Below are 24,964 nucleotides of genomic sequence, written 5' to 3' on the forward strand. Positions count from 1 at the left end.
CGCAATTTAAAGGGTAATGGAAATGCGGCTAGTGAGAGTGTGTTCGGCTGCAGTACCAAACGCTTCCACTAGAGGAAATTAGTCTCATTCATTTCCAATGTGCGAACAACACAAGTGTGACTGTTTCTTTCAGGACCATTTAACCTGTTCAAATAATGTCCATGATTTTTTTTGTGTGTGTGTGTGTGTTCACATAGCAAGTGCCAAAACTTGTACCAAGTTTCGTACCATTCTGATGAAGTAAAAAAAAATCTAAAAATCAAAACATAAACTTTTTCATTAAAAAATGACCAAAGAGCACCGTCTAATTTTTGGTTTGTTGAGGGATGAGCTCAAGTGTTGTCAGTGGAAACCAACATCAGCACAGACATGAACCGTGAAACCAAGTTTGACAATGACAAAGTCCAGATGTTCTGTGGATTGAGCAACTGTGGCCATTCCACTGTTTAGTGAATCAGACCTGACTATCATGCAGAGGTGGACAGTAACAAAGGACATTTACTTAACTACTGTACTTAAGTACACTTTTTGAGTATCTGTACTTTACTTGAGTATTATTTTTTCTGGAAACTTTTTACTTTAACTTCACTACTTTTGAAAGACAAATATCATACTTTTTACTCCACTACATTTCTAAGTCCTTGAGTAGAAAGTAGTAACGTCAGTCAGGGGAGGATTTTGGTTGCAGGGGTTTGATTTCGGTTTGACCCGATTTTAATTTTTTTTCAAACTTTAAATAGGGCAGTATTTGAGGGAACAGCCAGTTGAGTGTCCGACACCATTGTGGACATTATTGAGTGACTTATTCAATCTCACATTCAATCCCACAACTGGAACTGTGTTCTAGAAATACATGTGATAGTGATATGAGGGCAGGCACAGATTCAGAGGCATAAGGTACTGTAAGTATTACATACAACAATGCAACATTAATAAAACAATGCATTAACATTTACTTCTGATACTGTGGTAGATTTTTCCCTAAACCTAACTACGTACAATCGTCGCCCCCTAACGTCTACAGTCAACGTTTAGTATATTTACACTCTAGCGCAGGGGTGGGCAAACTTTTTGGCTCAAGGGCCACACTGGGTTTTAAAATTTGACAGAGGGCCAGCCCAGTAGCAGATTATGAAACACGATCTCATGAAAGTGCGTATATATATACCACAAATTACATTTCTCGTACCATTTATACGCCAAAAATATATATTTTTTGCGTGCATATGCTGCGCACTGTAAACCCATTAGTTAGGATTAGGGGTGCGGAGTGCAACTTTTAAAAAAATATTTGAAATAATTTGAAAGATATTTTGAAAAATGTCAGTAACCAAACAGTTGATGGACCCCATTTACTTCCATAGTAGGAAAAAAATAAAAATACTATGGAAGTCAATGGGGTCCATCAACTGTTTGGTTACCGACATTTTTCAAAATATATTCTTTTGTGTTCAGCAGAAAAAAGAAATTCATACAGGTTTGAAACAACTTGAGGGTGAGTAAATGATGACCGAATTTTAATTTTTAGGTGAACTATCCCTTTAAGTGCGTATCATATGCACGCGAAAACTGCGTTTCATAAGAACTACAAATACAATTCGTCGTATTCGCACTTTCATGAGATCGGGCTGAGCAAACACATTTACGTTGTGGCAACGTCTGCGCGAAATTCAACAACTGAGAGACGACATTCTGACAATACATTTTTTTTTATGCTAGATATCCCCCATTTAGCATGTTATGTTTTGAGGTTAATTTTTAATTAGATGTTTGATAATTATAGCCTATACTTTTTAAATATTGTTTATCCTTATTATTATTTAATGGGCCTAACCGTAAATTAGAAACAAAACACCTAAGTGTACACTTAGAAGAGTAAAAATGACAGAAGGTTACGTTAATTCAACTTTATTAAAACTGCATGGCAATCAATTTGCACTTCCAAAAGTCATACATTTGTGGGGGAAAAAAACGAAATAAACGATTATACAAATTTATTTTAAGTATAATAAAATAAAACATAAAAAGCAAAGGCAGATCAGAACATTTCATGAACAAAACCGGGTTCTGTACATGGCAGACAGGGGAGCGTAACGTTAGTCGAAAGCCGGGCGATAAAGGAGGATACATCCACAAATCCAGAGTAGCAAAACTAAATAGCAGACAAATCAAAGGAAAAACTAAACGTGTGCAAGCGGTTACCGAACATTTTTTTTCTCTGTGAGTTTTCAAAAAAAGAAAAAAACATTAACGTGCACCAAGTCTATGCGCTTAAGTTGCTGTCTGTTTGGTTTCCATGGTGACGCGTCATTGCTTGTCACGTGACACACCGCAGCCACAACAGCGCTGAATGAATGATGATCTGCTTTTATGTCATTTTTCCTTTTTTACATTTGCTAGCTATGGCATGAAATATCTGATATTCCGATTGTCAAATATATGCAACGCAATATATATATATAACGCAAAGTATTGCAAGAAAAAGGCAAAATGAATGCGATCTTTAGACAATTTTTTAAATACTCGACGGGCCGGATTAAACAGCCTAACGGGCCGGATGTGGCCCGCGGGCCGTAGTTTGCCCACCCCTGCTCTAGCGCGTCTACAGTCGACGTTTAGTATATTTACGCTCTAGCGCGTCAACAGTCGACGTTTTGCATATTTACGCTCTAGCGCGTCAACAGTCGACGTTTAGTATATTTACGCTGTAGCGCGTCTACAGTCGACGTTTAGTATATTTACGCTCTAGCGCGTCTACAGTCGACGTTTAGTATATTTACGCTCTAGCGAGTCTACAGTCGACGTTTAGTATATTTACGCTCTAGCGCGTCTACAGTCGACGTTTAGTATATTTACGCTCTAGCGCGTCTACAGTCGACGTTTAGTATATTTACGCTCTAGCGCGTCTACAGTCGACGTTTAGTATATTTACGCTCTAGCGAGTCTACAGTCGACGTTTAGTATATTTACGCTCTAGCGAGTCTACAGTCGACGTTTAGTATATTTACGCTCTAGCGCGTCTACAGTCGGCGTTTAGTATATTTACGCTCTAGCGCGTCTACAGTCGACGTTTAGTATATTTACGCTCTAGCGAGTCTACAGTCGACGTTTAGCATATTTACACTCTAGCGCGTCTACAGTCGACGTTTAGTATATTTACGCTCTAGCGCGTCTACAGTCGACGTTTAGTATATTTACGCTCTAGCGAGTCTACAGTCGACGTTTAGCATATTTACACTCTAGCGCGTCTACAGTCGACGTTTAGCATATTTACGCTCTAGCGAGTCTACAGTCGACGTTTAGCATATTTACGCTCTAGCGCGTCAACAGTCGACGTTTAGTATATTTACACTCTAGCACTATATTTACACTCACACTTTTATAGAATAAGGGGTGTGGCAAAATGACATGAAACATTACATAATTTCCCCACAATTTGATTGGTTCTTCATAGACAAGCCCTCTTGTTACTAGGTAACCACAAGGTTTCAAGTTTAGACATATGTGTAGTTTCATTTCCCCTATTTGTTATTTTTACTTACACAACCAAATTCACGAGTTTTCGTCAAAGAGGAACTTACATTTAAAAGCATATGAATGTTGTTCCTGCAAGAAAAACAAATGTTAGTAATGATTCATTAAAAAAATCCATCACAATACTTTTAAAAACAATTACTTCTGTAATCTGTCTTTACAACTTTTACTTGTAACGGAGTAATATTTGACCAGTATCTGTACTTTCACTCAAGTAAGGAAGTTGTGGACTATTATGCATCATACACTGGATCAAATCCTCCTTACACTGTTATTTTAGTAGCAATAACATTCCATTACAGCTTTAATGATATTTGAAATGAGTTTTTATTTTTATATCTCTGTTTTGGTAAAGTTTTAGTCTGCTTTTGTTATTGTTTTGATGGAAGCCGTTCGCTGTAACCCTGAATAAAAGCTTCAGTGAGCCTCATCTTCTGTTTAATCATCAGTAGCGAACCGCGACCCTTGAACCTTGAGCCTAAAATCAGCCTAGCTTACCGTGTCCAGCAAGAAATGCACAGTGAGTTATCACCAAAACAAACTGCAAATCCTCATTACAAATAATTGCACCATCACACAATCAGTGTGATTTCAGCGGGATATGGGGACGACTGGTCGGGTTGCAAAACGTATGACACACAAAACCAACTAAATTTACTGTAAGTCGACTCATTACCAATGTTGATAATAAATATTATCATTAGACTGGATTAAATGAATGTAATTAAACTTATGATTTGGGAATAAATTGCATTAATTCTGCAAAATGACTGTTTTCTCAAATAAAGCTTAACAATTATGGTGGCCAGAATAAAATCCGTTGACCTTTTAGATTTTAAATGACTGACAATTCCTCGAAGGGTTTCTTTTATTTCTCTCAAAAATTATCAAAACATTTGATTTATCGGCCAATATATCGGTTATCGGCTTTCAAATATAAAGAATTATCGGTTATCGGCCAAAATTTTCACATCGGTGCGTCTCTAGTTGAAATGCTTTAAAAAGCGTTGGCTTTCTGCACAAAATTAAGCTCTGCTCTGGTGTAGATCTTCCCTTGTCGATTAACATTAACTACACTGATTAACTACATTGATTAACTCTCAATGATTTGCTATGGCTTGGCCCTCTGAAGTCTCACAGCTGCACCACCAATCATAGGACAATAACAGAAGAACTGACAACTTTTAATTTAAAACGTATTTACTTTTTAAACTATCATTTAAAAGTTTGTAAATACTATTTTTCCAATAGTTCAGGCCCAGGAAATCTCTGGTAAGACATTACAACACGTTTCATTTTATTAAAACACGACACTGCAAATGACAATGTATACATTTTTCACTCTGAATAACCTATAAGAACAACAGTGTGACAAATTATGGTATATTCATTCATAATTCCATTTACATGAAATATAAGTTATCTCTAGAGCTGTACCTGAACTTTATTTGCCACAACCAAGACTTATAAAGCATATGTAATACGCATAAATGTTTCATATTGTTGGCAAATGTTTCAACTATGCAACGAGATATTTTTCCACATCTGAAGTTTTCAAAACAAATCCACACGTGTAATTGTAGGGGCGTTGAAAATGATTTTAATACGCAAAACCGCTAGCCAATCATAGCAGTGGGTGTTTACCTCCAAGTCTTGAATGAGACGCCAGTGTTTCAAAGAGAGGCTCAAAAACAGGGACAAAAATAGCTTATTACTTCTGAATCAGTTTGTTTTTTGAAGTAAAAAATCTTGCTAACATTGAATATTATAATTTTTTGGTTACACTTTATTTTAAGGTGTCATTGTTACACTGTAGTTATATATTTAAGTACTGAGTAATATCAAGCAACTACATGTATTTACCAGAGGGTTAGGGTTGGGTAGGGTTTGGTTGAGGGCTAGTTCATGTAATTATCCATCATTTACTGTTATTACTATGGTAAGTACATGTGACATATGTAACAAGGACAATGTAAAATAAAAGTGTTACCAATTTTTTTTTAAATGCAGCTCATGGCGCCTTTAATAGTTTTACTTAATGATAATAACACTGCCTCCTGCCAAACACACTTTAAAAACATACAGCATTCTGCATGAAGATCAGAAAGAAAATGCTCACAATCCACTCCAGCTTATCAATCATCACTTTATACACTCAATGCGCCGTCAGAAATACATTTGACCCATTTTATCTGACAGAAATCCCCTCATGTGCTTTTACACATCAAAACTTCATTAAACTTTCATGAAGAAACTGACAGATCAGAAACCTAACGCCAACTCATAATGAAATCGATTCTGCCAATCACGCAGTCACGACAGCATCACTGCACTATTAGCACCAGAACATTCATGGCTTTCATTAGACGAAACGTCAAAAGGCTGAACAACAACTTCTTTCTCCATTTGATTGGTCATAATCCAGTGTTGATCTGAATGCATGACCTTAAACTTCATCCAGATGCACATTCTGTTCTAAAGGGAGTTTAGATCTGAACGCTTATCTAACAGAACAGCAAGGTCGAGTAGATTAGATTGTTTATATAATCTCAAGACATCAAAACAGATGAATATTAATAATATTCATGGACCAGTCTGTTGTGATTGGTCTACTCTGCTCTGATTGGTCAGATGGCCAGTCTGTTTTTATTGGTCTACTCTGCTCTGATTGGTCAGATGGCCCAGTCTGTTTTTATTTGTCTACTCTGCTCTGATTGGTCAGATGGCCCAGTCTGTTGTGATTGGTCTTCTCTGCTCTGATTGGTCAGATGGCCCAGTCTGTTTTTATTGGTCTACTCTGCTCTGATTGGTCAGATGGCCCAGTCTGTTGTGATTGGTCTGCTCTGCTCTGATTGGTCAGATGGCCCAGTCTGTTTTTATTTGTCTACTCTGCTCTGATTGGTCAGACGGCCAGTCTGTTTTTATTGGTCTACTCTGCTCTGATTGGTCAGATGGCCCAGTCTGTTGTGATTGGTCAGAAAGCAAACGCTCATTATCATATCTGAGTCTCAGTGATACGAACAGTAACGATGGCGTGGGTTTTACCGTATCAATCTCATCAAAGTGGATTTGCTTCGGCAATAAAAAACAGCGTCTTCTCGACATGAACAACACGAACCAAACTCTTCCAGTCTCAGATAAACTACAGTGTGTGAGGGCGGGGCTAAGAGCTGTTCGGCCAATCAAGACCACAGACTGGCATTATGCAAATTAGTTACAAACCTATGTAAATTAAGCAGAAAGCAAGTCTGGAATTACTGATGACCCTTTGATCTTTGAAACTTCATTCACAAACAGCTATATTATACATACATGAAAGGGAATATGCCAAAACGCATATTATAGGCACTTTAAATGTAATTCTAAAGAAATATTAAAACAGACGATTGCATTGCAACTTAATTTCAACGTCGCCATTTAAGGCTTGGACGAAAGTACTTCCTCATACAAAAGCAAATCTTCTAATGTGTGGCTGAGTGAATGAACGCAACAAATTAATTCTATTGTATATAGCCTATGCATTTCCTTTACAGGCAAATAAGGTTAAAATAAATATATTAATATTTAGAAGATATATTCATTAATAGTTCAGTAGCGTGGGGTCAAAGTTAAGTGCTATTTATCGATGCATCTGTCGCTAAACATCAGTCACGCAACAGTGAACAACAAGAGTGTGTGTGTGTGTGTATTTAGACCAATCAATACACATGAAAGCTCACACACACACACACACTCTGTAGCAGATGGTGAAATACATTTAGTGTCCGAGTTAAACAGCTGTGACTGCAATATGAGCGACAAGCTCAAGAGAAACTTGACTTCGGTAACATTTTGCATATTTACTGACCAGAATAAGAGCTATGATATACGATGCAATATTGAAAAGTACATTATTCACATCTGCAGTTCAGGCAAACACAGTTATAATTGGAGAAATTGGAGTTTACCATGGTGAAAGTGGTTTTAGGGACTCATTTACTGTGGTAAAACACACAGCTTATGTTATGACCCATTTTTGGAAATGCATTTTTACACAAGATGGTGATTAAAGCAAGGTTAATATCTAACCACAACCTCCACAGAGGCCAAAGGCCAACAGTGTGTTACGAGCAGCTTTTGTGCTCCAACTGGCAGCAGTTTTATATCTGAAACCCTTTCTTTTATCAGCAGAGCCTTTCAGAATCAGGGCAACGGCGACAGTTTTATAAACGCCAGACTGTGCATTTAGCTTAGCTACGGCGTGTGGACGCTAAAAAATGTTCCTAACGCAGCGGCTCCAAGATTTAAGATAACGCTAAATTGTGCTCCTGAAAGAACAACCCTCGTTGTACTCGTCAAAAGTGCTCTTAATTTCAGCCAAACTGCACTCGAACGACAGGGCCTAAACACCTTGATCCAAGTTTCTTTCACAAAGACACAATGCGTGCTTTAGGAGTTGTCGAGTGTCACAGCAAACAGATTCACATTTCAGCGAACGCCACAGGCCACGATCTCTCACCAGAGCTGACAGTAAATACAGGTCTGAGCGCTTGACTTCCGTACGCCTATTATGTCATTTGCAGTTTCCCTGAACTGAGCATTTAAAACGGCATCAGTTTGAGTTTGACCTAAATTCCTCAGTGATGCAACAATCCATGAATTTTTCCAATAGTCACTGCTAAACAAATCCCGGTTCACCTGGGGTAAACAACCAATAACCAGACATATAGAAGTCTAAATGCAATGATTTGCCCATGCAAAAGCTTTTTAAAGGGGTCCTGACATGAGAATTAAAGTTTTCCTTGATCTTTTGGCATATAAAAAAAAAATCCTAAATGAAACAAAATGACTGTTAACTATAAAATGCATGACATTATTAGATAAAACTTGAAAGGTTGGATACACGTGCATGCAAAAGATGAAAATCACTGTAGTGATGCTGAGGAACTGAATCTTTCAATGGCATGATGATGACTTGGCAATGCAAATGACCTATTGATTGAAATTACTGAACTTAAATATACAAGCTTTATAAAAATGATCATTCTAGAGGAAAATTTCAGATGGCACTACGAGGCTTTTGCATCTGAACTCTTCATATATTGATTCAGTATATTTGGTAATAAGCCAGTCTCAGCATAAGTTGTTCAATGCCAGGAAGTTGCACAACATGCATGAACAGTTTTCACAAAACTTTACAGCTAGTTCATGCATTTAACTGGTTACTAAAGGAGAAAGCTCAGGAATGACCCTTGACCTCAAGCCTAAGGAAAAGTAAAACTTGACACACTGTAGTTGAAAATGCACAACAACAAAAAACATGAAAACAAACCATGAGCATTAGTCTAATATAGACTGACGACACGAATCAAATCACTCGGGTGCGCGCGCGCCTGAATCAAGTGCCCGAAAGCCCCTGTTGCAGGTTTTGTGTTCTCTGCTCCGTACCTCGTTCCTCCTGCTCTCGGCCCCGAGTCTCGTGATGAGCGCCGTGTCTCCGCACACCACCGCCGCGTCCTCCACGAACACGCAGTCCGGCAACGCCTCGTCCGCGGGCAGCTCCAGCACCTCCAGCCCGAGCCGCTGCTTCAGGACCGACACGTACAGCTCGTACTCCTGCTGGACTCTCGACAGGTCCAGCTCCTCCGGGCTCCCGGTCCGGAGCGCTTCAGTGGCCAGAGACCGAGGGATCGCGCGGACCACGGCGTGCGTAAAGCGCCCGAACTCGGACATCATCACAGCCTCAGCGGGGCTACACTCTCCGGATGCGTGATGTGTGTGTTGGACCGTTTGTTTGTTTTTTGTTGTTGTTGTTGTTGTTGCCGCCTGTTGTGGTTCTACACACACACACACACACACACAGCTCGAGCTCTGAGAGGGCGAGAACAAACAGCGCGCTGATGACGTCACTGACGCTCCCGAAGGGCCGCGAACCAAAAAAACTACAGACTGAAAGACTCTGGAGGATTGTTGTATTATGTTATGACAATGATGATTGTTGTTAATGTTTTGTTGTTGTTGTTGTTGTTGTTTCTTTTCTTCAAGCATGTAATTAAATAATATATATATATATATATATATATATATATATATATATAAAATTAGAATTCATAATATAGGCGGAGGGTGAACCACTGCGATTCCGCCTTAAAAGGAGTTCACGTCTGAATTACCACGTCATCCAAGATGTTCATGTCAAAAAAAGAAATTAAGTTTTTTAGGGAAAACACTCCAGGATGTTCCTCCATATAGTGTCTTCAATGGGGTCCAACGGGTCGAAGGTCCAAATGTGAGTTTCAGTGCAGCTTCAAAGTCTCGACATGATCCAGCCGAGGAATAAGAGTCTTATCTCTAGACAAACCAGCGGACATTTTATAACTAAATAAACATTTATAAACTTTTTAACCACAAATGCTGGTTCTGCACGTCCACGACTTCACGCATTACGTAATGACGTTGGAAAGGTCAGGTGATCACCTGACGTAGGCTGAAAACTCCCCATTTCTCCTCCAACTTCAAAATCGTTGTTTTACCTTTTATTTTATTTTTTATTTTAGTATAGTAGTAGAGAAGTCATTTCATGTGTATCTGTATGTGTGAGAGAGAGAGTGTGTGTGTGTGTGTCTGTCTGTCTGTCAACTCAACTCAACTCAACACATCTCAACACAACACACACCTCACTGAGCACAGATGCATCAGGTTTATGCTCTTTATGAACAGATACTGTGGTGATATAACCTCCTGAAGACAAGTGTGTGTGAGTGAGTGTGTGTGTGTGTCTGTGTCTTTGTGAGTGTTTGTGTGTCTCTTTGTGAGCGTGCGTGTGTTTGTGTGTGTGTGTGTGTCTCTTTGTGAGCGTGAGTGTGTGTGTGTGTGTGTGTGTGTGTGTGTGTGTGTGTCTCTTTGTGAGCGTGCGTGTGTGAGTGAGTGTGTGTGAGTGTGTGTGTGTGTGTGTGTGTGTGTGTCTGTGTGTGGTTTTGTGTCTCTTTATGAGTGTGTGTATCTGTGTGTGTGTGTGTGTGTCTCTCTTTGTGAGTGTGTGTGAGTGTGTCTCTTTGTGAGTGTGTGTGTGCGCGTGTGTGTGCGTGTGTCAGGGTGTGTGTGTGTCTGTGTGTCAGGGTGCATGTCTGTGTGTGTGTGTGTGTGTGTGTGTGTGAGTGTCTGTGTGTGTGCGCGTGTGTGTGTGAGTGTGTGTGTGCGCGTGTGTGTGCGTGTGTCAGGGTGTGTGTGTGTCTGTGTGTCAGGGTGCATGTCTGTGTGTGTGTGTCAGGGTGTGTGCGTGTGTGTGCGTGTGCGTGTGTGTGTGTGTGTGTGCTGTGTGTGTGTGCACGGCTGGAATTCCTCTTTTCTATGGACATTCCTCAGTCTCTCCATCTTTCCGTCGAGCTCGGCTGGATCGTTCTCCAGACTTCCTTCACTGCATTCCTCAGACCCCGGGAACAAAGTTTGTCTTTTCTTGTTCCAAATCCACTCAATTATCCAGACCGGTCTAAACATTCCCGGAGCCCCACATTCCATCCTCTCATTCCCTTCCCTCTTTCCCTGCGTTTTTCCATTCCTCCGGCTTTCCCTTCGGAGAGGAAATATGTGTGTTGTGGAGTTCGCAGCTTGGAGGGCCATAAAAGATGAATGTACTTTGAGCTTCAAAGACCTTTTGGAACTGGTTTTCGGGGCCTAAACACACTCTATAACGGCGCTCTCTGCATGAACATCGCATAACATCCGCTTACACACATCTAGTGATTCCTTAGTGTTCCAGAACCTGCTGAGTGTGTGTGTGTGTGTGCATCTCAAACGTCTCCATACTGCAGAAAATGAGCTTCTTCCTCAGTGTTTCTGTCTTGTTTTCCAGCACAAATATCTAAAAGATTTTGACCGAAAATATTACGTTTTCATATTTAGAATTTTTTTACTTCATCGGAATGGTACGAAACTTGGTACAAGTTTTGGCACTTGCTAAGTGAACACACACACACACACACACACACACACACACACACACACACACACACACACAAAATCATGGACATGATTTGAACAGGTTGAATGGTCCTGAAAGAAAGAGTCACACTTGTGTTTTCGCACATTGGAAATGAATGAGACGAGTTTCCTCTAGTGGAAGCGTTTGGTACTGCAGCCGAACACACTCTCACTGAAAGATCATTGTTTGAGATATCAACCTCAAATTTTGAACATGACTTGTTTAGATTTATGGTCATATAAAAATTTAAAATAGTATTTTTGCAACACAAAATTTACTGGACATTACAACAACATTTACTGGAGAAGCAGAATGTCTCTTTATTGAAGCTCACTAGGTTTCATTACTGTGCTAAAGATTGACCATCGTATCTATGGTTTACATTAGAACAACACTGTTATCTACATTTATTGTTGTTACTATTGTAAAACCAGGGTGAGAAGCTGGTCTTCCTGTTATAATAAACTTCATAAACTCCTGGCTTTATTGGGATTGAGACGTTCAAGTGGAGCGTGTGATTTCATGATCTCATTCTGTTTTCTCAGGAACTATTCTGAACAAAACTCATTCAGAATTCCAGACTGTAAACAGCTCCGATTCCGCCGGATTGTCTATGGAATGTCATCAGGATAAACTCTTTCTCCTTACAGTCGGAGGAAGCACATGTCATGGCTAAAGTATGTATCTGATCCAGTGTAAACGGTGAAACCTCATCATGAGGGGAAAATTCCACTCGGTAAAACAGATTATGAGTGGCAAGCATCAGTAATACTATTGTTTGTTCTTAAGCATTATCATTAAGTAGGCTGTTTCTGCTAGGAGAGTTTTTCCTGAACACCCTTTCACCCCACCATATGGCAACACCCTGACAACCATTCAGAGCCCCTTAGCAACCACATAGATATGGCTTAGTAACCGCCCAGAACACTCTAGTATCACAGCAATTGGTTTTGTGGGGTTTCAGAACCCGTTAGCAACACTTAGTAATGGCCTAGTAACCAGCCAGACCACCCTAGCAACGACCTAGTAACCACCCAGAACACCCTAGTAGCAAAGCAGTTAGTTTTGTGGGCTGTTAGGACCCCTTAGCAACCACCTAGCAATGGTCCAGTAGCCAGCCAGACTACTCCACTCTAGCAACAGCCTAGTGACCACCCAGACCACCCTAGCAACGACCTATAACCACCCAGTACACCCTAGTATCATAGCAGTTAGTTTTCTGGGCTTTTAGGAACCTTTAGCAACCACCTAGCAACGGCCTAGTAGCTACCCAGACTACTCTACTCAAGCAGCAGCCTAGTGGCCACCCAGACCACCCTAACAATGACCCAGTAACCACCCAGTACACCCTAGTATCATAGCAGTTAGTTTTCTGGGCTTTTAGGACCCCTTAGCAACCACCTAGCAACGGCCTAGTAGCCACCCAGACTACTCTACTCAAGCAACAGCCTAGTGACCACCCAGACCACCCTAGCAATGACCCAGTAACCACCCAGTACACCCTAGTATCATATCAGTTAGTTTTCTGGGCTTTTAGGACCCCTTAGCAACCACCTAGCAACGGCCTAGTAGCCACCCAGACTACTCTACTCAAGCAACAGCCTAGTGACCACCCAGACCACCCTAGCAATGACCCAGTAACCACCCAGTACACCCTAGTATCATAGCAGTTAGTTTTCTGGGCTTTTAGGACCCCTTAGCAACCACATAGCAACGGCCTAGTAGCCACCCAGACTACTCTACTCAAGCAACAGCCTAGTGACCACCCAGACCACCGTAGCAATGACCCAGTAACCGCCCAGAACACCCTAGTATCATAGCAGTTAGTTTTCTGGGCTTTTAGGACCCCTTAGCAACCACCTAGCAACGGCCTAGTATCCACCCAGACTACTCTACTCAAGCAACAGCCTAGTGACCACCCAGACCACCCTAGCAATGACCCAGTAACCACCCAGAACACCCTAGTATCATAGCACTTATTTTCTGTCTTTCCAGAACCCCTTAGCAACCAACTAGCAATGGCATAGTAACCACCCAGACAACACTAGCAATTAGTAATTAACCACCTAGACCACACTAGTAACGACCTATAACCACCCAGAGCACCCTGGTATCATAGCAGTTAGTTTTATGGGCTTTTAGAACCCCTTAGCAACCACCTAGCAATGGCATAGTAGCCACCCAGACTACCCTTGAAACAATCTAGTAACCACCCAGAACACCCTAGTATCATTGTAGTTATTGTGTTGCCTCTCAGAATCCCTTAGCAACCATCTAACAACAGCCTAGTAACCACCCAGACAACTTTAGCAACGACCTAGTAACCACCCAGACCACTCTAGCAACGACCTAGTAACCACCCAGACCACCCTAGCAACGACCTAATAACAACCCAAAACACCCTCGTATCATAGCTGTTAGTTTTCTGGGCTTTTAGAAGCACTAAGCAACCACCTAGCAACAGCCTAGTAACCACCCGGTACAAAAAAAACACCATAATGACATGACCATGTTTTCAACCACTCTTCGATTTATGAATTAAAGTCAGTCTTACAGTTGTTAGAGGGACAGGTGACCCAAAAAAGAACATCTGTCTTCATTTACTCATCCTCATGTCTTTGTTTTTGTCATTCTTGGATGAACTGTCCTTTTAAATTAGTGGCTTAAAACGTCTAAAATAGCCGTAATAAAAGAAGCCCACATCAGCTTATCGCCTATAAATCAAAGTAGTGAAGGACATTTGGATTGTTTTGCCACTGAAACGACAGCGCTGGTCCTGGGAGAGTCGAGTGTGATTTTAGTAGCAGTTCACACACAGGAAATGACATCGCATAGTCTCAGTGAACTATGAGAGGAAAAGCCACAGAGCAAACAAGGGCCGAAAACCTGGATAACATCTCTCTGATCCGAGAGAACTTCCACACCGGAGGTAAAATAAACATAACGCGTTACGTAATGCAGAAATATGGAGGGGCTTGAGCCACTGAGTCATGTGTTCGTAATCAATCGCACTTCCAAGAGCCCTGGAAGAAAGTGGAAAATATTATGTTTGCCATTACAACATGGCGGCGGACACAAATGAAAAACGCTCTTGTAATGGTTCCTGGATGTGTAATTCCAGAATAGAAAAATGAGAACACAATGACAGCACTGTTTCCTAAAAGCCCCGCGCCCGAACAGATGTCAGCCCTTCATGAGCTCACGTTCTCACTGGACACTTCATCTCACCTCAAACACTGGGGGAAACGTAGGCCGCTAGAAAATAACAACTGGTATCACTTGACGTACAGTAGCACCAAAAAGTCCTTAGCAACCACCTAGCAACAGCCTAGTAATTTCCCAGGACTTTCTAGCATCATAGCAGTTATTTTCCTAGTCTTTCAGAATGCCTTAGCAACAGCCTAGTAACCACCAGAACATCCTAGAAACGCCTAGTAACCACTCAGAACATCCTAGCAACACCTAGTAACCACTCAGAACTTCCTAGCAACTCCTTGTAGACATCCAAAACTTCCTAGAAACGCCTAGTAACCAACCAGAACATCCTAACAACACCTAGTAACCAACCAGAACATCCTAACAACACCTAGTAACCAACCAGAACATCCTAACAACACCTAGTAACCCACTCAGAATGCCCTAGCAACACCTAGTAACCACACAGAACATCCTAGCAATGCCTAGTAACCCACTCAGAACACCCTAGCAACACCTAGTAACCACCCAGAACATTCTAGCAATGCCTAGTAACCACTCAGAACACCCTAGCAACACCTAGTAACCACCCAGAACACTCTAGCAATGCCTAGTAACCACTCAGAACACCCTAGCAACCACAACAACAAGTAACCACCCAGAACATCCTAGCAATGCCTAGTAACCACTCAGAACACCCTAGCAACACCTAGTAACCAACCAGAACATCCTAGCAATTCCTAGTAACCCACTCAGAACACCCTAGCAACACCTAGTTACCACACAGAGCATCCTAGAAACGCCTAGTAACCACTCAGAACACCCTAGCAACACCTAGTTACCACACAGAACATCCTAGCAACACCTAGTAACCCACTCAGAACAATCTAGCAACACCTAGTAACCACCCAGAACACCCTAGCAACGCCTAATAACCACCCAGAACATACTAGCAACACCTAGTAACCAGCCAGAACATCCTAACAACACCTAGTAACCAACCAGAACATCCTAACAACACCTAGTAACCCACTCAGAATGCCCTAGCAACACCTAGTAACCACACCGAGCATCCTAGCAATGCCTAGTAACCCACTCAGAATACCCTAGCAACACCGAGTAACCACCCAGAACATTCTAGCAATGCCTAGTAACCACTCAGAACACCCTAGCAACCACAACAACAAGTAACCACCCAGAACATCCTAGCAATGCCTAGTAACCACTCAGAACGCCCTAGCAACACCTAGTAACCAACCAGAACATCCTAACAATGCCTAGTAACCACTCAGAACACCCTAGCAACACCTAGTTACCACACAGAACATCCTAGCAACGCCTAGTAACCCACTCAGAACAATCTAGCAACACCTAGTAACCACCCAGAACACCCTAGCAACGCCTAGTAACCACCCAGAACATACTAGCAACACCTAGTAACCAGCCAGAACATCCTAGCAACACCTAGTTACCACCCAGAACACCCTAGCAATGCCTAGTAACCACCCAGAACATACTAGCAACACCTAGTAACCAGCCAGAAACCCTAGCAACACCTAGTTACCACCCAGAACACCCTAGCAACGCCTAGTAACCACCCAGAACACCCTAGCAACGCCTAGTAACCACCCAGAACATACTAGCAACGCCTAGTAACCAGCCAGAACATAGTAGCAATACCTAGTAACCACCTAGATCCATATTGAGAAAATTATGACTTATATCACTTGACATACAGTGGCCTTAAAAATATTTGAACACCTGAAGAATATCACACATAAAATGTCATGGCTACTGAAACAGACACTACAAATCAAAAACAAATCAGAGAAGCAGCTCACCTTTTATTAGCCAATCAGGAACACTCTCTGCCCGTCAGTCATTTTGCTCATGCATAAAAACCAAGTGGCGTATCAAACAAAGAAGTTTGGTTTCAAATGATAAACAATAGTGATAAAAAAGATAGTTTAAACTCATTTCTGATGCTGGTAAACCAAGCGGTTTGGGTTTTTAAAGCCATTCGACTATATAAAGAGCATCTTTCACCACTGAGAGCCATTTAAAAAGCATTCATGTATTCTGGCAAATTAATATTTGCTAATAGTCAATAGTAAAAGCCAATCAACATTACCATGATGTCATTTTCCAGCATTTACAGCTCAGGTGATTGGCTCAGAAATTGACATGCTCCTCAACAAATACGCTCTGCACACTTCCCAAGCCACATGCGTCAGCTGTTGGTCAGCTAACAGTGTCTGGAACATGGGAACTAGTTTCTGGCTGGTCATTAAAAAATAAAACATCACACCATGTTTCATCCAAAACAGCTTGACCAGCTTCAGATGGTGTGGTTCTGGTCCAAGATGGTCTACAAGCCAATTCAAGTTCTAATAAAAGTGCTATCATGTTCTAAAACTGGATTTTCTAGCAGAGGTATCGACTATTTTGCTTGATTCAAATGTTATAAATGTGATTTTACCCAGTCATGGTAACCAGCAGTGCTGGGGGAAACGCATTACAAGTTATGTAATCAGATTACTTTTTCAAGTTACTAGTAAAGTAACGCATTACCTTTAAAATTTACAACAAAAAAATCTCAGTTACTTTTTCAAATAAGTAAAGCAAGTTACTTTGTTTTTCCATTTATTGACTGACAGCTCTCCTGTCCTCATGTTGAGAAAAAATGTGTGTGTGTGTGTGTGTGTGTGTGTGTGTGTGTGTGTGTGTGTGTGTGTGTGTGTGTGTGTGTGTGTGTGTGTGAACATGATGGTTATTGTAGTTCTAGACTAAATGTGAGCGTGCATTTACACATCTCACTTGCACAATTTTTTGTTCAATATTCCTAAAAATGAATAAAATCAGTTAAATGCAAAATCACACTATGCAAAACTCCAATAATTAAATATGTTAAATAAAACAAAACAAAAATATGTGCATGAATTTAATCTCACTTTATTGACCAATGTACTTTATATTGACTACTAAAACTGACTTTATTTGATTTATATTATATTATATTTATATTTATACTCTGTTTTTATTGGTGAAGTAAGTGTTAATTGGATTCGTGAATTTGCACTTCATTCAGCCTGAGGCTTAATCATTTCAATTTTGGTGTGAAAGGGTCTTTACATTTGCCCAAAAATAGCACTTTTTGTTATAAAATGCCCAGCCCAGGTGAGAAAAAGTGATGCAAAAGTAATGTAACGGCGTAATGCAACTAGTTACTTTTTAAGGGAGTAACGCAATATTGTAATGCATTACTTTTCAAAGAAACTTTCCCCAACACTGGTAACATAAGATTGTGTCAAACACTCTCACAGATCATCTTTACTGCAATGACACAGCACATCACCATCTAGTGTCGCAATCTGGGAAAAATCAGCTAAAACCAGTGAAACCACAGGGATTTCGATCTCAATGAACAGATCAGATGCATTTTCATACACAAGCCTGACTGATCAGAAGAAAACAACACACATGCAACCCAGTGCAAAGAATACTGTGGCCACAAGCACTCAGTCCATAAAGTCGTTGAAGTAAACCATACCTGAGATATGAGAAGAATCTGACTCCAGGTGCCAAGCGTTCTCCATCAGGACGTCTCAGTGTCCACACACTTCTGCTCTCCGAGAGCCTGTGGAAAGAGCTATTCAATGCACAATTGTGCATTCCTTTGCTCTCACACTCGGTTTGGTTTGTGCATCCAAGAACTTCTAATCTCTGATTTTCGGTGGAATGCCACTTATTTGGAATCTCAGAGAAAAACAGTGCACTTTTTTTTTTTTTTTTTTTTTTTTACATCTTATGTGGAAAACTGGATGCCTGTTGCACTTTTTCTTTCACTTTGTGATGGACAGACTGCATGCATATTAAATTAGCTGGAGGAATTTCCTCCACGGAGAGCATATGTAGGGACGCTTTAAGCTGTCAGGAATGCTTTGTGGTTGGATAACTCCAGCAGAAATGTTAATAATGCAAGCTACTGCCCAGACCAAATATGGTAATATTGTTACGTCTGGAATCAGGCTCCACATCTGGAACCACTTAGAGCTGTTGAGTCAAGAGAGAGGAGCGAGTGGAGCCAAAAATAGAAGCCGTAAAGTTTGAGTTTAGATCGTCTCTAAACGCGCACAGAATAGGGTGCATCGATGAGTTTTTAAGCATTTGTATTTCTAAAATGGATGTTTGAATATTGATACAATTCCCCAAAGCGCGTAGCTGATCTGAACCAGGGAACGCGCGCGCGTGCCGTGGATTAATTTATGGTTGACGCGCGCGCGTAACGCCATTAATAGACCCCTGGGGGCGACCAAATATTTCTAAGCCGAGTAATAAGGCTAATAACTTTTACATGACGTTAGCCAAAATAAAGCAGGTTAGTAAGATGATGTTGGTGACATAATACTTAAAATTAACCCCCCAAACACACACACCAAAAGAGTCGTTTTAAAAACTTTAAGTTACCGCACAGGTTGCTTTTATAGGAGAATGCGTTACATTATTTATAATGGTTAGCTAGGGGTAGCAAACAGAAATGTTAAACCTCAACATAAATACAATTATTTTAAAAAGTAATGGAATAAATCAAACACTTAATAAACCCACAGAACTACAGCTAATACAAAACAAAATAGCTTATTTACACATTTGAATATGCTACCAGAACGCTTTATTTAGATAAATAATATATCTTTAGGCATTATCTTCACGCAAATCCAAAAAGGAAGCGTGAATAGCAGAGAGAGAGAGAGAGAGAGAGAGAGGGTGAAGAGAAATATAGAGGGGGGAAACAGTAAAAAATGTGTTCAGTGAGAGGGGAAAATTCATTTAAGTAAGAGAGAGAGAGAGAAAAAAAGAAGAAAGTTAGACAGGGTGGTGCTTAGCTCTTATGGAAAACGCGCCAAGAAACATTCCTCGCATTCCTTCGGAACAGTTCAGCGATGGTGACGTCAGGCTCCACTGGTGTATAAAAGAGGCGTCGCGCGCGTCTTCACTCTCAGAGCGCGAACGCCTTCAGACGCACGAGCACTAACCGAGAACGCGACGCGACGCGACGAGTCAGCGCACCGCGACCTTACACGAGCGAGGACTTTAACTGTTCGTTTGATACAACAATCTACAGTACACAGAGAAGCGAAGATGTTTGCTTGGGCTGTTATCGTCATCCTTATTGGGCATTTTAATGTGGTGAGTTACTTTCATTCGACTCGTTTGTTTGCTTATTATATAAGTTATATGATATCCAAATGAGTGTTAACCCATTCATTGGAGAATCAGTTTTGAGTTTCATATACTCACTGTAAAAAGTGTTCAGTTCACTTACTTAATTCTTTTAGTAAACCCGTTGCCTTAAAATTAGTCAGTAAATAAACGTAATGCTCACTTTGAAGAAATTAAGTTATGTGAACTTGACAGTTCCCAATTACTTACTTTTTTTGATTAAAGCATGAAGTTTATTAACTTAATAATTTTAAGGCAATGGGTTTCCTCAATTTTTTAAGTAAATAAACTTCATGCTTACTTGAAAAAATTAAGTTATGTGAACTTGACAATTCCTCATTAGTTATTTTTTCAAATAAGCATGAAGTTATTTACTTAAAAAAGTAAGTAAGTAAGTATGTTGCCTTAAAATGATTAAGTTAAGTCAACTGATCACTTTTTACAGTGTAGACATTACACCATAGACATTGAAAGGGCACATCCACATGTTTTTTTCCTCAGTGGGTTTTCACACATGGTTACTGACTTGAAAGTCACTAAAGTGTCCTGTTTTTTCCGCTCAGGTTTTCTCCAGCTGCCCGGCATGTTCATGCCCACAGGAGCTTCCCAAATGCGCTCCTGGAGTCAGTCTGGTCTCGGATGGCTGCGGTTGTTGTAAAGTTTGTGCCAGACAACTGAATGAAGACTGTAGCAAGACCGAGCCGTGCGACCACACCAAGGGTCTGGAGTGCAACTTCGGGGCCAGCCACGGGGCCACCAGAGGCATCTGCCGAGGTATGTTTCTCATTACTCTTGGTAAAAGACACTGAATGGAAAGCATGTGTGGATAGGAGGGGGGAGTTTTGCATGTGGAATGTGAGCATTAGATTTTTAAAATATACCTTTCGTTTTCTCTCACAGCCAAATCTGAGGGAAGACCGTGCGAGTACAACAGCAGGATCTACCAGAACGGGGAGAGTTTCCAGCCTAACTGCAAACACCAGTGCACTTGCATTGACGGGGCGGTGGGATGCATCCCGCTTTGCCCTCAAGAGCTTTCCCTTCCCACTTTGGGATGCGCCAATCCCAGGCTGGTCAAAGTGCCGGGGCAATGCTGCGAGGAGTGGGTCTGCGACGACGGGAAGCAACGGGAATCCACCGACAAGTTTGGCAACGATCCAATGGTTGACGACTCCGAGAGCGACCTCACCAACAAGAACGAGCTCATCTCCATCGTGAAGGCTGGACTCAAATCTTTACCTGGTAAGATTTATAACACTCATCCGTCCCTCGGGTCATTTTGACCCGGTTTTTCTTTTTTTCATTGTGTTCATCGGAGGGGTCTTTTGTCCCACTTGAACATTGGATTGGCATTCGCGATTTGCATGCGAATCAAGTTTTAAACGGCACTTTGTTTATTTCGCAGCATTCCGATCTCAGCCGGAATCCCGTCAGTTTGAGAAGTGCATAGTTCAGACCACACCCTGGTCCCAATGCTCCAAGACCTGCGGCACGGGAATCTCCACCAGGATAACCAACAACAACAACGACTGCAAACTGGTGAAGGAAACCCGGATCTGCGAAGTCCGTCCGTGCAGCCAATCGCCATACACCAGCCTTAAGGTGAGCAACGCCACTTCAGTAACACAAATGCATCAATTCATCGAATCATGGATCGATTCCAATATCTTCCGAATGCATCGCCATTCTCTCTTGAACCGATTCTGAGCATAGTTTTTTAACAGCAGATGGCGCTCTAGGCTATTTTTTTAACCGCATGCTCAAATGCGAATGTACTCGTGCCTCAGAAGGCTTTTATGACGCAAGATAACTGCAAACACCCTTGTAATTCGCTTCAACCTTTTCAAACTTTATGAGTGATTATTTTATAGAAGGTTCAAGTGGTGTGTGCAAGTAAGGCATTGGAAGCAAGTAGAGTATGGATGTTTCCAAAGCATCTGCTCTTAAAAACTAAGAGAGAATCGCGAAAAGATTTCGGAAAATCTCAGAATCTATCAGAACTTTAGCTGGACAATAACTTTATTCTAGAGCTGCTGTAAAGCCAAAACAGTCTCTGTTACTGTAATCACCGTAAAGCTGCTTTGAAACAGTCTATATTGGTAAAAGCGCTGTATAAAATGAAGGTGACTAATCCTTGCGTCCTCCAACAGAAAGGAAAGAAATGCAACCGGACCAAGAAGTCGATGCAGCCGGTGAAGTTCTCTTACGCCGGATGCTCCAGTCTGAAGAAGTATCGGCCCAGATTCTGCGGCTCGTGTGTGGACGGCCGGTGCTGCAGCCCACAGCAAACCCGAACCATCCGAGTCAAGTTTCGCTGCGACGACGGCGAGACCTTCAACAAGAACGTCATGATGATCGAGTCCTGCAAGTGCACCTATAACTGCGCCCAAGGCAACGACGCCACCTACCCCTTCTACAGACTCTTCAATGACATCCACAAGTTCAGAGACTGAGCGGAAGGGAATCCCCATCCCAACACCCGATGGGGGGGGGCATGTCTGTCGGCCAATCGACTCCTCTTGTAACTAGATTCCCACGGAATTGACCCTTCGCAGGGAGTTTGATTGACAGGCGATCTGACCAATCATAATCCGCCATTTTTGTCCGACAAAGCAGTCAGTAGATTAACGTCGGAGGATTTGAACTTGAAAAGCGGAGTGTACTGACGTCTTTCCACGGTTAAAACAACATTCCTTCTGATGTTCATTCATGTTTATTTGATGCTATAAATGAACTAGAAGGAAGAGATGATCGGTTCAGACACATTAAAGAGCCACAAAACCGTATTTATTGTTGAAATTTCGTTAAAAAATGACCAAATTTGAAAGTAAGCACCCTGGGTCTGTCCTGTCTGTCTCAGTGTGTTGTCAGTGTCCTCTCTGCTCCGCGATGTATTTTTCACTGCGTGAGAACATGGTGTGTGTGTGAGAGCGGCGTGGCTTGTCGGACATAGCAACAGTAACTAAAGGGGGCGGGTCTTTGCGAACGGTCAATTACGGACTTACATTACGGGGACTTTGAAGTGCACTGTTTGCTGAGGCCGCGTCAGCATTTTGGAAAAGACTCGCTCCACACTGGAGCGCTACGTTTTATAGCTTCGTTACGGAGCAACCTGTAAAAGATGTAAATATTGCAATTCCTGATGTATATGTTGATGTCTAAATACAAAACATGAACCAAACTGTAGACTTGTGTGTGTGTGTGTGTGTGTGTGTGTGTGTGTATGTGTATATTCCCAATTGTAGATATGCACATACAAAAAACGTACAACTGGTAGACTATGAACCTGGTCAAGGTTGAGTTTGTCCACGGTCACACACTCCCTCCTGGTGTGGGCGAACGCATCCTCAGTGTTTGGCAGCTAATGGAAACCAACTCCACGACATGATCAGAAAAGGTTGAATGAATGTTTTATTGTTGTTATTAATATTATTTATCACAAATGTAGCTCTTTTATTTGAACATTGTCATACTGGAATAAAGTGTAAAATGATCTAATTTTATATGTTACAAATAAAAGATTTATTTATGAACTGAACAACTCGAGTTGAGTCCTTGAATGCTCATGGAAAAGATGTTGAAACGTGAATTGAGAGACAATCCTTGATTGAATGAAGGGATGGTTATATAACAAAACATTCCCTCTCTCTCTCTCTCTCTCTCTCTCTCTCTCTCTCTCTCTCTCTCTCTCTGGTGAATGGAATGCTATTGGGGAACTGTGAGACTCTACTTGCTTCCTACAATAAAACCTGAGACTCTCGCTCATTTAGTTCCTTCAAGAAAACAATTAAGAGACCCAGCAATAGCAGAAAACATGGAGCTACGCCCAGAATCTAGAGTGCTTTTCCAAACGGAGCTCCAGTCTTGTGTTTACCGGAGCTTTCAGAGCTAAAACATCACATGGAAGAGGCGGTCTTAATGGTTTAACGTTTTATATAACTCTTCAACAAGCCACTCATGCACTTGTTGTTTAGACATCGCACATGGGTTTAATGAATATCGATCTTATCTTCGATCTGAGACTTTTATAACGCCGTAATCAACATGCATTATGTAGGCCAGATCCGCAGGGCATCTGTCCATCTTCCCTGCACTGCAAAATATGCTTTTGGAAACAAGACAAAAGCATTTTTTTTTGTAGTGTGTCTCTAAACCCATATCATCTGGAGAGATATATTTCCAGTGAGGTTTGATCCAGGTGAAGGAAATCCAGCTGAGGAATGCAGACACGCTGATGGTCGGCAGATGTTGGAAAGTATTTGGGAGCAGCGTGTTCGGTTTGGGCCTTTCTGCTAAAAATATGCCACATCTGAAAGAACAGAGATCCTGTCCTAGAGCAAGCTGGGTATTATGACATCCCGACGGACATCGGGAACACAAACGGATGGTTATATCACACACCATGGAGACCTTTAAGCGGTTTTTATCTGAGTAGGACAGAGCTCCAGACGTTTCCTCGAGATATGACGATGCAGACAACTATAAAAAGGACTGAAATTATAAAAACAAATAAGACTGATAACACAGCTGACGGTGATGAATGGAATGAAACCAGTCATTTCAATGGTTTTCCACTTGGCATCATGAATGCAGTCATTTGTTATGCAATCTTTTATTTATGAAACAGCTTCGATAAACTTGCATGCACTTTATGACAAATACAGGTTTTATGGTCCATTAAGAAGAGAAGGTTAACATGCATAATCTCTCCTGTCCTCTTCAAATGTGTCTCTCATTGGGGTTTTACCTGTCCTTCATTTCACTGATGACCCCTAGTGGCCAAATACAGAGCTGCCGAAGGTTTTAAAGGGACAGTCCAGCCAAAAATGAAAATTCTGTCATTATTTACCAATCATGTGGTTCTATGCATTTCTGTATGCAAGAGATTTTGAGAGCCCAACAACTTTGGAGCTCAATGAAATGACTTTCATTGCACGGTTTTCAAAATATTCCTTTAAGGTTTTGATCAACATACACTTAAAAATAAAGGTTCCAAAAGTGGGTTTTCGCAGCAAAGCCATAGAACCACCAGTTTGAGTTTCCCAGATAACC

General features: G+C 41.2%; 2 protein-coding genes and 1 long non-coding RNA gene across 4 annotated transcripts in view; 1 reads left to right on the top strand and 2 right to left on the bottom strand.

The window, feature by feature from the left end:
- The window catches only part of LOC307145313, a 24,513-nt gene extending 16,533 nt beyond the window's left edge, over positions 1 to 7,980 (bottom strand). Inside the window, exon 1 of the long non-coding RNA XR_013818939.1 lies at positions 7,924 to 7,980. This is a non-coding gene — a long non-coding RNA (uncharacterized lncRNA). The remainder of the gene's footprint in view (positions 1 to 7,923) is intronic.
- The window catches only part of ddah1 (dimethylarginine dimethylaminohydrolase 1), a 64,650-nt gene extending 46,063 nt beyond the window's left edge, over positions 1 to 18,587 (bottom strand). Inside the window, exon 1 of one of the 2 annotated variants that reach the window (XM_079848333.1) lies at positions 18,240 to 18,587. Coding sequence is in view for 1 of the 2 variants with exons in the window: in XM_079848332.1 (XP_079704458.1) it covers positions 8,962 to 9,249 (288 nt within the window). In the remaining variant the exon portion in view is untranslated. Of the gene's footprint in view, positions 1 to 8,961; positions 9,485 to 18,239 lie in introns of those variants that run through there. The other variant, XM_079848332.1, reaches the window with a different exon arrangement.
- ccn1 (cellular communication network factor 1) lies at positions 18,496 to 22,973 on the top strand. Its single transcript, XM_079848325.1, has 5 exons — positions 18,496 to 19,879; positions 20,476 to 20,686; positions 20,813 to 21,154; positions 21,318 to 21,514; positions 22,063 to 22,973. The coding sequence occupies exons 1-5, from the start codon at positions 19,832 to 19,834 to the stop codon at positions 22,363 to 22,365; spliced, it is 1,101 nt and encodes a 366-aa protein (XP_079704451.1). The 5' UTR covers positions 18,496 to 19,831; the 3' UTR covers positions 22,366 to 22,973.
- Positions 22,974 to 24,964: the final 1,991 nt, after the last annotated feature.

This window comes from Squalius cephalus (genome assembly GCF_949319135.1).
Source record: "Squalius cephalus genome assembly, chromosome: 18".
Taxonomy (NCBI): domain Eukaryota; kingdom Metazoa; phylum Chordata; class Actinopteri; order Cypriniformes; family Leuciscidae; genus Squalius; species Squalius cephalus.

Coding starts and splice junctions, on each gene's coding strand:
- ccn1 (XM_079848325.1), top strand. CDS start 19,832: ATGTTTGCTTGGGCTGTTATCGTCATCCTTATTGGGCATTTTAATGTG. Junction 19,880..20,475: donor TTATTGGGCATTTTAATGTG/GTGAGTTACTTT, acceptor TTTTCCGCTCAG/GTTTTCTCCAGCTGCCCGGC. Junction 21,515..22,062: donor CGCCATACACCAGCCTTAAG/GTGAGCAACGCC, acceptor GTCCTCCAACAG/AAAGGAAAGAAATGCAACCG.